The following is a 12,416-nucleotide window of genomic DNA, read 5'->3' as shown; positions in this document are numbered from 1 at the left end:
CTGCTTTCAGGGACAGTTAAAAGATAGGTTCACATTTTTTCATGTCTGTCTTAAAACAATAGTCAGGTGCCTATATGTACATTGAAACAGTTTTTGCTTGCTATAATCATTTGTAACTGATGGGGGACAAAATCCACAGACCTAGTTCTGTGCAAAAATACATACAGGTACAGGTGATGGTCTTTTTAGTGAAAAATTCCCTATTTCTGTTACTGTCCCTTCACCACTGCTCAGCCAAGAAACAATGTCCAGGGAAACACAAAAAGGGAATTTCAAGCTAAGAAGACTGTAACTTTGGAACTTTAGAGTGATTTTAGAGTGCACTGAAGAAGGGCTATGGATTTTGTCCCCCATCATTTACATTGGAAACATGTAAGGAAGGGACTTCTTAATGGCCAGTATGGACAGGAGGAATGATTACCGCTACCAGTTTCCATGTACATATGGGCATGTGAGTATTATTTTAAGACAGACTTGAACAAATCTGAACCTATCCTTTAAAGGAGAAATAAAATATGACAAAGTTGAGGTTGATATGCACAACTTTGATTACTTTAATTGTTTGATATTTCTGTTATATTCACATCAAAGAATGCCAGCATGAACTGAAAAGATGTTAATGCTCTCTCCATCACTTCTTTCTTTTCTACAGATCCCACATTCGTCCATGCACACCTCATCCCAGACAGCGCTGAGAAGAATGATGACAAGCTCTACTTCTTCTTCCGCGAGAAAGCCTCTGAGATGGGCCAGAGTCCCATGACCCAGTCCAGGATAGGGCGGATCTGCCTGGTGAGTTATCACACCAGTCAAGCAAACCTCATGTTGATCATCACAACTGAAAGGTTTATACGTCTCCATAATGGTTAGTTATAGTTTGTTGCCCATTTCTTAGTCTCTTAGAGGACCAGAAAGGAAGTTCCCCGTGATCATCAGTGATTGCTGAGCACAAAACATACACAACAATTACCAGTCAGAAAACTGAATCTTTGCTGTTTGCCTCGACAGCCAAGTTTGGAACGCATTCTGTTATTTTTGTTCCTCTGGATGAAATGTTTGAGCGGCAGAGTTTACTTTAATCCGCATCTGTACACATGCATACAAAGCCAGAGCTCTGTTTACTCAGCAATGTAGTGCTGTGGCTGTGTGCAGTGCTGTTTTTCACTAAAGATGGACAAATAATAACAGTGTCCAAAACTTTCAAACGATCTGTACATGACTTCAGAAAAATGTCTCTCAAGACGCTCCTGTGTTTGATGCATCCCTAAAGTATGTAATTTACAGGAAATATATTTAAAAAGACTGTGACTGGCTCTATGAGGTTGTACTGAGGCACAGCGGTGCTTTGAGCTAATTGCTTTCATCATCATGCTAACATGCTCACAGTGACAATACTAGAGCATAGATCTTTAGCAGGTATAATGTTTGCCATGTTCACCATTTTAGTTTAGCATGTTAGCAAGCTAACATTTTTCTAATTAGCACTAAACACAAAGTACAATTGAGGCTGATGGGAATGTCATTAGTTTGCAGGTAGTTATAAACCTATGTATTGAGCAAACGGAAATTTTTGACCTGGTGATGGCGCAAAAAAGCTATTTAAAATTCATCCTCTAGGTACCATGAATATCTGTACCAAATTTTACAACAGTCCATCCTAGTTGTAGAGTAATTTCAATAAAAAAGCTTGTGATGCTAGAAGAAAAGTCAGGGGATCATTAAAGTCAGCAGGCTGTATCCTCTGGCCACCATGAATGTTACAAAATGTCACGCCAATCAATCCAATAGTCATTGAGATCATCATCCCTATAGCCATGCCACTAGCATGGCTAATAAAACAACAATGTAAAACATTTCTACTTGTTTTTGGAAGATATTAAAACATGTTACCCTTTTACAGTAACATTTCTTCCATACTTGATGTTTGAGTAGATAAAGATGGATACCAAATGTATGTCTTTGGTCTTTGTAAAAATGTGTTGAGTTCCAGCCCATGAATAATTTTCCCAAAGCTTTACCTCAGCAGTAGAAATTGGCTGACCTCCTGTGCAGATGGGCCAAGCTGAAACACAGAGCTGATCTTTATTCATGCAGGCCCAGTAACAACAGACCCGGTGCAGTTAGTTTGGACAGTTGTTTTATACAGCTGTGTGTCAGACATTGGTCAGACTTCTCCCGTAGATGGATGCATGACTACTGTGTATCTTGTCCCTACAGAATGATGACGGCGGACACTGCTGTCTGGTCAACAAGTGGAGCACATTTCTGAAAGCTCGACTCATCTGCTCAGTGCCTGGAGCTGACGGCATTGAGACACACTTTGATGAACTAAGTGAGTTTGAATTATTATTTCCCTGTGTAAGATTCTGCCTTTCAGAACATCTGTGGTGCTTTCTTTCAACTCTGGACATTTTACACCCCATCCCCTCACCAGGTGTGTCCTGTGTCCACCACCTGTTGAGCATTTACACTCTAGTCAATGTTTGTGATCTGAAAGTTCAACACCAAATACCTAAAATACTTAATGTGGTGTTTCTACAGATCATATTCCACAACTCAGGAAACATATAATGCATCTGCTTAGAGTGCTTTAGTGTGAAGCACATAATGAACACGTCTGTGACCTGACAGGAAAAACTGGCAGATGGAAAGTGAAAATTCTTACACAGCCGCTTAACTACAATTCAAAACAAGGGTCTCCAGATGGACTTCTTGTTGACAGATTTGGTATCAACAACTTTCTCATTTGTAGAGTTCTCTTCACATTTTGCCCTCCATTTGCTTTGCATACTTTCACCATGATGTTACAATTTTAAGGCCTTCAGCATCAACATCTACTCAGATTTTGCTGCTGTGTGTGGGCCAACAGCTCACTGCACTATAGGGGGACACACCCAGCAAACCAGCATTTACAGCAGCATATGTCTGCTTATGTATAGCAATACTGGGAAGAATCCCATGGAAGCTGCAGCTTTAGATTAAAGTATCACTGACTCATACGTGTTAAGCTTGACATGTCTATTCCTTTGAACATCAACATGTCTCCTGTAGGTAACATCCTTACTGTAAGACTGTGATCGTTCTGTTTCACCATCAACATGTTTTGCAGAGAATTTGTACTCACAAAAAAAAACAAGAGATAGAAAAGCAAATACACACACGCATACAGAGTAATCAAAGTAATGAAGAACTGGGATCAGTCCAACCCCCTGTGGATCATCCCGGTCTGTCCGTCATTCACATGACTGGCAGGATTAAGGAGGGATTTGTAGTATTCTTGAAATTATAGCTACTGGTGGTATGAGCAGCAAATCTTTCACTACTTTCCACTGGGAATACAACTCTAATTTCAAACAAAATTTAATGATATAAAGACTTGCAAGCTAAAATTTACTTTGAGCCATCTCTCTTTTCCAGCTGACAAGATGGACTCACGTTAAACTCAAATTAAAACACTCCATCAAGTTTCAAGTCTTCTACGAGGCAGCTTTTTAAAGAAATAGCATAAAATTAATTAATAAACTGAAGATTACCTTCAGTGGAGTACCGTGCGTGCAACACGTCCTCATACCTAAACAGAACAGAATTGTTTGTAAGTCATTTGCCAATGACTCCCAAAACGACATGTATAACTGCTGGAGAATACCAGAGTCAGAGGTTGAAGGACATGTTTCCTCGAAACAGTGTGCAACTGGCTTTGAGGTGCGTTTTCTCTCATTTGGTGGGAGTGTCAGAGGTATTACCCAATCAGCAGTGACGTGTATATAAACCCCGCCCCACATTTACCACACGCTCCCACACTCAATTGGGATGTTGCAAGGACAGTGACTGTAACGTGAGCTTATTTTGTAGTATTAAACACGTATTTAAACCAATTTCATCAGGCTCTGCAAAGAATGGCCTTCTCTCAGTATTATGAAAATATTTTACAAGTGGTACTATGGACATTATATACAGATGGCATTACTATAAACAGAAGTATACTGTTATGTATATGTATATGTACAATAATGAATTAGACTGGGCAGAACAGTAGTGCAATGAATATAAAGTAGTGCAATTTATGGAAATAGTTAACAGTGCAGTAGATGAGTTATTGCAGTATTCCGTTTCCGTTAAATAAACGTTTTGTCAGGGATGAACGTGCTCCTGACTTACTCCTTTCCCCTCGTCATAATTACTACGGCCACTAGAGGTCGCAGCCTAACAATAAACGTGGGTCGTAATAAGCTGCTTGCACGGACGACCTATATGACCTATATATTTTTGGGCAGGAGGGTCTGGTGTGTGACACCTTTGGGGGGCAACAGTCACTTTTAGAGCCACAGAACAGATTTAATGCCAAATAATGAAAAAATGAATTTGGAATAACTATAATGTAATGCACTTTTCTGACACTTTTGTGTCACTAAACATAATTCTTGTACAAAATGTAATTTTAATACATCTATTTCATTCAAAGTGGTAGAAACTAATGTAGTTAATATAATTACTATAATTATCTAACAATTATCCCAATTACCATAATGAAATGCAACATGTGGCCTCTAGGGTGTTTTTGTGTCTCAAGTTGCACTTGTCGCACCGCATAGACTACAGCTGATGGCCAGCAACATGCACATACGTTTATCTCTCATTCATAATTTTCATTCAGATTTTGCCCATATATTGTGACAGTATTAAATAATACACCCAATAACTGTGCATCAAGCACATCTATGAGCTAAATGTATAATAGCATCTCTTATTCCTGCTGTGATGAGGCTTTGCAAGTTGGAAATGTATGTTATGCATTAAGAGCACTCTGTCAGTGACAGAAGAGCGTTCTGTCACTGGCAGCGCAGCACGTCAATTGTAGTCTCGGCGCAGATGAGCGCTCGTGGTGAGGTCATTGTGAGTCCTGAGGTGCAGTTATAACATCCCACAGCTCTGTGGTCGTCGTTCCCACAACCACAGACAGTCTGGTAGAAATGTGTTCGGTCTCCAGTCCTACTGGTCCTGATGGAGCCCAGCAGAGGCATCAGAGTGGTTGTACTGTATGAGGCCCCAGGGGAGAGAGTGGAGTAGATTCAGATGGTGAGGCATAGGCTAACAGAAGAGAAAGCATTCAGTGTTGTGCCAAGGTAGAGGAAGAATATAAAGGCAGAGGGAAAGAGACACAAGACACAAGAGAAATGAAAATGTCTGCTAGATAAAAATGAGAATGTATGTGGGCGATAAAGTTTTATTGCCTTTTCTGAAATGTAATTATGGAGTCAAACAATGTTCATTGAGTTATTTTTTATGTCACTAGTCCACAAATCCCAAAACCTCTTTACTATATATGAAGACATGGGTCCTTTTTATTGTTGCTTTTTGTTTGTTTTTCAGTTTTCTCTGTAATTATTCTAAGTGAACATTTCAGCAACATATTTAGGTGCACATCCTGCAGAATGGTCTACTCAACCTGTCTAGGTATCAAGGAGCGAATGATATACTATCTGTAGTCATTTGACATAGTCTGTCTTCCCTCACTTTCTCTTGTTTTTACTTTTCAAAAAAAACATATTTATCCCCTCTCTTTGTGTTCTTTCTATGCTTTCAGCAATCAGAGATGTTTCTCTGCTAATGTGATGCTGAGAGCGCCTCAAAGACTGTCTGATCTGAGCACATCAGAAACAAAAGTTGCAATGACGCAACTCTGCTCTTCCAGATGTCTGCTGATTTATTTCTTTTCTCTTTCACTGCGCTCGTTCTGTAGCCAGGAGGTCTGTCAAACTGGCGTCAGATGGGTTATCAATTTTTACTTTGTTTGCCAAAAGTTAATTTATGCTTTAGTGTGCAACCATTACCTGTCATTTTCATACCTTGGCATGTAAGGAGATCTTTTTCTGAAATGATTTCGAACTCATGATCAAAGGAAAGTTTGTTGATTTTGCAACTTTTGCAGAGTCAGAAATTATGTTTTCATACAAGCCATGTGAGTTTAAGCTTCCTTTATTGTTTATTTTGTGCACACTAGTTAAAGTCAAGGGCACAAGGATCAAATCATGTGTTTCACCACCCTTAATTCCACATGCATAATGGTGGCTTAACATTTTGTTCTTTTACATGCTGCTTGTCACGTTCATTCAGGTGATATTTGAGAGATAAATCTGAGCGGGTGGTTCTCCATTCTTACTGTGGTGTGCCAGATTAATGTCTTTCTTCTAGCTTCACAGATAACCATGAAAAAAGATCTCAGGTTATAAAAGAGAGGATAAGATTCCATCCCTCTTTATTATAATTGGTGTTTTCTAAAGACTTTTGACTGTAGGTAATTGTTGTCCTTGTCTTTTCAAGGCCATTTAAAACAAGCGATCTGAGCCCTTTTCACTAGTTTCCCATTGAAACACAGCATTAAACATACTGCGGGTGAAGTGTTATTCTACTCAACCTGTCTACTTTAAATTTATTTCAGTTTTCTTCCTTATTGTTTTTCCTTGCACTTTTCTCTCATTAAGCCATCAGAGGATATGCAGGGTTCACAACTGCCTCAACCCCACAGTCAGTGGATGCATATGGCTCCTATTAAAGTCATGTTTCACCAGAGATCTCTATTTCACTTATATTCTCTGCTGAGACTCAGGAACTGTAGTTTCAGCATTGGAAGAGTTTGGATTCAGGATCTCATTGAGGCTCTGGCAACCACAATTCATAAGGAACTCTCCCGTAACTCCCCCTCCTAGGAAGCGAAAAGTCTCCATATGTCACAATTACAATTACTTTAGGTTGGAACCAGGTGGAATCTGGGAACTAATAAAGCCTTGGGATGATTTGATGCATAGACACTAATATTTACTTAATATACTGTGTTTTTCTTTGTCTAACCGTTCACCATGACAGTTATTATGGTTCTGTAGAAAAGCTGCCTTTTTTCATCAGTGGTGGAATGTAACTAAGAATATTTACTCAGTTACTTAAAGGTCCAGTGTGTAGGATTTAGTGGCATCTAGTGGTGAAATTGCAGTTTGCAACCATTTGAATACTGCTCACCTCACCCTCCCCTTCCAAGCATGTAGGAGAAACTACTGTGGCCGCCAAACTCGCAAAAGGCCCTATCTAGAGCCAGTGTTTGGTTTGTCTGTTCTGGGCTACTTTAGAAACTCAGCGGTGCAACATGGCAGCCTCCATGGAAGGGTACCCGCTCACCATAGACTGTGTATAAAAATGGATGACGGGTCTCCATTTCCTCCCACTGTACTAAATGAAGATCCAAAACAAAATATCCTAGATATAGGTGCTGAGCTGAGGTGCTAAGCTACCTAACTGTATATAAAGGTGTAATAACTAGCTACAACAGTAAAATTCTGCATGTGCACTGATGCATCACTATCAACAATCTAACAATGTCATATATAAATAATATGTCACAGGGGTCATTTTTTTGCAGAAGGAGTACTTTTACTTTAGATACATTAAGTACATTTTGCTGATAATTCCTAAAATTTTTAATGCAGGGCTTTTACTTGTAACGGAGTTAAGTGTTGTCAATATACTTTTACTTAAGGATCTGAGTACTTCTTCCACCACTGCTTTTCAATGTTTATGATTGACTAATTACTATAAATTCTGTCTTTATCTATTAGGAGATGTGTATATCCAGCCAACTCAAGACACCAAGAATCCTGTCATCTATGGAGTCTTCTCAGTTTCAGGGTGAGTGTCTGACAGCTTTCTCAAACTCTCTAACTTTCATGCAGTTTGGAGGGAAGGTGTATTTTGGTTTCCTCCTGCAGCTTGTGTTCATTTTCACTCAGCCTGAAGGTGTCAGCTTCCTCTGATATTGAAATGCTGTCTTGCGTATGGCCTGTCAGATTCAGGCTACAAAGACAAAAGAGGCTGTGAATGTGGAGCCCAGAGGGAGTTGCGCTCCTCTGAGAGACTGACTGAGCCTATAGTTCCTCATAGGTCAGGTTTGATAGCGAGTTGTCATTCAACGCACAGCATTAAAATTCAAGGGAACCAACCAGACATGTAAATTAAGATTCTGACTGCACACAAGCAGGGTGAGGTGCACACAGAGTCATAATAAACATGTCTTGATTAATGTATTTGAGAAACAAATACTGTTATTGTTTCCATCCTCTCCTCAGGCACGTTTAAACCCAGCTGATAAAAACACATGTGGTGCTAATGATAGAGGCCCATGACAGGAGTTACAAACATAGTACACCCACCACACAGCAGCAAGAGCCTGAGCTCTGGCGATTCTCACAGTACGTGGGTGTTTGTATGTCAGTGTGTCAGACAGCTTGACTCTAGTTGAGTCTGTTTGAGACTGTGTTTGTGCGTCATAATGTTTCAGTGCGTTCCTGTAAGAGGCCAGCTGGAAGGAAGTAGATTCTACCAGCCTCAGAGAACACCCGTAGTAATTATCCCTGGGAGTGAGTTAATCTGTGTCCTCTAGCTGCTGTCTCTGTGTGTTCACCCTTTTTTCTCCTGCCTTCCTCCAGATCTGTGTTTAAAGGCTCGGCAGTGTGCGTCTACTCCATGGCTGACATCCGTATGGTCTTCAATGGACCTTTTGCCCACAAGGAGGGGCCCAATTACCAGTGGGTGGCATACACTGGGAAGATCCCCTACCCACGACCTGGCACTGTAAGTTATAAACAATAAAGAATCATAAATACTCCTTTTGTCCCATTACAAACTAAATTCTCTGTCATCTATCTTATAAGAACATGTTTTTACTGCAAAAGGAATTTGGTAAATTGCAGGTTTGACTGTTGGATCTCTTTTTTCATCATTAGTGTCCTGGAGGCACTTTCACCCCCAACATGAAATCCACAAAGGATTACCCAGACGAGGTTATCAACTTCATGAGAAACCACCCCACTATGTACAATGCTGTATACCCAGTGCACAAGCGCCCCCTGGTGGTCAGAACCAATGTGGACTACGAGTTCACCACAATTGCAGTGGACCAAGTGGCAGCTGCTGACGGGAGCTACGAGGTGCTCTTCCTGGGCACAGGTCAGTGCTCTAAGGCCTTAACTGATATTATATGATGATTGGCCAGTAATCTAATAGTCACATCATTGTGCAGTTTGAAGTTCATTGTTAAGTATAAGGCCTCTAGCCTTGGCTCAGTCTGGCAGGTTCACACACAAGTAGAGGATCTGCTTTGCCTCTTAATCGTAAACCATTGAGAATTACCTAAATTTCTAAGCAGTTTCCTGTTTAAAAAAAAAAAAACAGATATTTAAGTGCATGGATGAAACGAGTGCAGCCTGAGTAGGAAGTTAAGATCAGAGGTCCATGGCTCAAAACGTGAACAGGGCCAGAGTTAAACTTGCTTCTCTATTATGTTTTACAGATCGGGGGTCAGTCCAGAAAGTGATTGTCCTGCCTAGAGATGACTTGCAGACAGAGGAGCTGGTCTTGGAGGAAGTGGAGGTTTTCAAGGTCTGACCTTATTCTATTTACTCCTTCTCTCTCTGCCCTTTTTCTATGTTTATGTGTATTGTGTTTGTTATCCAAGACAAAAAATAACACACTGAATATTCGTTGTCTGCTCATTTAAAGCTGTTGTTAACTGTATCACTGCAGGTTCCCACGGCGATTACCACCATGAAGATTTCATCAAAACGGGTATGTTACTTTGAAGTACTTTAGACCATATAGTTAAATAAAGAAGTAAATTGTAGCACAGCAATCACACTTCTGAGAAAACATATGTGTATAGTAATTCATTCAAAAAAGAAAATTATACAATTTTGGTACAGCTTTCATAATTTAAAACAAAATGTGGTAACACTTTACAGTTCCCATAGTTTCCTACCATGTCTTGAAAAAGGAATTGATATGTAACTCCTGGAAAGGACTGTGCAATTCTGTGTTTATTATATGGAAAATGGACACAGTGTTCAAATGGTAGATCATTGCAGTTATTTTACGTATAACATGGAGAATAACGTTTCCAATGATACAATAAGTCCTTTCAAGGAAGTTTCTTAGGGAACAACAACTGGTTATAAACTCAACACAAGTAACTAATAACTGTCTCAGAACTTCTTTGAAACAGTCTTCTTCTTTTCCTTTTGGCTGTTCCCTTTCAGGGGTCGCCACAGCAAATCATGTGCCTCCATCTAACCCTGTCCTCTGCATCCTCTTCACTCACACCAATTAACTTCATGTCCTCTCTCACTACATCCATAAATCTCCTCGTTGGTCTTCCTCTAGACCTCCTGCCTGGCAGCTCCAACCTCAGCATCCTTCTACCAGTATATTCACAGTCTCTCCTCTGAACATGTCCAAACCACCTCAATCTGGCCTCTCTTACTTTATCTCCAAAACATCTAACATGAGCTGTCCCTCTGATGTACTCATTCCTGATCCTGTCCATCCTTGTCACTCCCAAAGAGAACCTCAACATCTTAAGCTCTGCTACCTCCAGCTCTGCCTCTTGTCTTTTCTTCAGTGCCACTGTCTCTAAGCTGTACAACATCGCTGGTCTCCCCACCGTCTTGAACACCTTTCCTTTCATTCTTGCTGATACTCTTTTATCACACAACACACCTTTTACGACACTTTTCTCCACTCGCACTTGCCTCTTCACCTCTTTTCCACAGTCTCCATTGCTCTGAACCGTTGACCCTAAGTACTTAAAGTCCTGCACCTTCTTCACCTCTGCTCCCTGTAACCTCACCGTTCCACCTGGGTCCCTCTGATTGACACACATGTATTCTGTCTTACTGCGGCTAAGCTTCATTCCTCTGTTTTCCAGAGCAGACCTCCATCTCTCTAGATTTTCCTCCACCTGCTCCCTGCTCTCACTACAAATCACAATGTCATCCGCAAACATCATAGTCCATGGAGATTCCTGTCTAACCTCATCTGTCAGCCTGTCCATCACCAGAGCAAACAAGAAGGGGCTCAGAGCCGATCCTTGATGCAGACCCACCTCCACCTTGAACTCCTCTGTCACACCAACAGCACACCTCACCACGGTCTTACAGCTTTCATACATGTCCTGCACCACTCTAACATACTTCTCTGCCACTCCAGACTTCCTCATACAATACCACAGCTCCTCTCTCGGGCACCCTGTCATTCTCTAAATCTACGAAGACACAATGCAACTCCCTATGACCTTCTCTGTACTTCTCCATCAGCATCCTCAGAGCAAATACTGCATCTGTTGTACTCTTTCTAGGCATGAAACCATATTGCTGCTCACAAATGCTCACCTCTGCCCTTAGCCTAGCTTCCACTACTCTTTCCCACAACTTCATTGAATGGCTCATCAGCTTTATTCCTCTGTAGTTGCCACAGCTCTGCACATCTCCCTTGTTCTTAAAAATTGGCACTAGTACACTTCTCCTCCATTCCTCGGGCATCCTCTCACTCTCCAAGATCTTGTTAAACAAACTAGTCAGAAACTCCACCACTGCCACCTCTCCTAGACACTTCCATACCTCCACAGGTATGTCATCAGGACCAACTGCCTTTCCACTCTTCATCCTCTTCAACGTCCTCCTCACTTCACCCTTGCTAATCTTTGCTACTTCCTGCTCCACACCAGTCACCTCTTCTACTCTTCGTTCCCTTTCATTTTCCTCATTCATCAACTCTTCAAAGTTCTCCTTCCATCTTCCCATCACACTCCTGGCACCTGTCAATACATTTCCATCCTTATCTTTAATCACCCTAACCTGCTGCACATCCTTCCCATCTCTATCTCTTTGTCTGGCCAACCTGTACAAATCCACCTCTCCCTCTTTAGTGTCCAACCTAGCATACTCACAGCTCTTTGATTGGCCTTTGCCACCTCTACCTTCACCTTACGCTGCATCTCCCTGTACTCCTGTCTACTCTCTTCAGTCCTCTCACTTCTTCTTAGCTAACATCTTTCTCTGTATACACTCCTGAACTTCCTCGTTCCACCACCAAGTCTCCTTGTCCACTTTCCTCTTTCCAGATGACGCACTCCCTGATCACATTAGCTGTAGTGGTCCAGTCATCTCGGAGCACTTCCTGACTACCCAGAGTCTGTCTCAGCTCCTCCCTGAAAACTACACAACATTCTTCCTTTTTCAACTTCCACCACTTCGTCCTCTGCTCTGCCTTTGTCCTCTTCATCTTCCTCACCACCAGTCATTTTACACACTACCATCCTGTGTTGTCTGGCTACACTCTCCCCTACCACTACTTTACAGTCACTGGTCTCTTTCAGATTACAACGTCTACACAAGATGTAGTCCACCTGAGTGCTTCTACCTCCCCTCTTATATGTCATCCTATGTTCCTGCCTCCACTGGAAGAACGTGTTCACTACAGCCATTTCCATCCTCTTTGCAAAGTCTACCACCATATGTCCTTCTGCGTTCCTGTCCTGAAGACCAAACCTGCCCATCACATTCTCATCACCTCTGTTCCCTTCACCTACATGCCCA

At 41.3% G+C, this 12,416-nt stretch overlaps 1 protein-coding gene across 4 annotated transcripts in view; it reads left to right on the top strand.

The window, feature by feature from the left end:
- Window positions 1-12,416, top strand: part of LOC122885412 (semaphorin-3F-like) — a 56,016-nt gene that overhangs the window by 39,096 nt on the left and 4,504 nt on the right. For all 4 annotated transcript variants that reach the window (XM_044216477.1, XM_044216459.1, XM_044216488.1 and 1 more), the window contains 7 exons: window positions 653-792; window positions 2,218-2,332; window positions 7,608-7,677; window positions 8,475-8,619; window positions 8,772-8,994; window positions 9,338-9,426; window positions 9,571-9,612. In XM_044216477.1, the coding sequence (XP_044072412.1) occupies window positions 653-792; window positions 2,218-2,332; window positions 7,608-7,677; window positions 8,475-8,619; window positions 8,772-8,994; window positions 9,338-9,426; window positions 9,571-9,612 (824 nt within the window). The remainder of the gene's footprint in view (window positions 1-652; window positions 793-2,217; window positions 2,333-7,607; window positions 7,678-8,474; window positions 8,620-8,771; window positions 8,995-9,337; window positions 9,427-9,570; window positions 9,613-12,416) is intronic.

This window comes from Siniperca chuatsi, linkage group LG2, assembly GCF_020085105.1.
Source record: "Siniperca chuatsi isolate FFG_IHB_CAS linkage group LG2, ASM2008510v1, whole genome shotgun sequence".
NCBI lineage: Eukaryota > Metazoa > Chordata > Actinopteri > Centrarchiformes > Sinipercidae > Siniperca > Siniperca chuatsi.
This window is presented reverse-complemented; position numbering and strand designations above follow the sequence as displayed.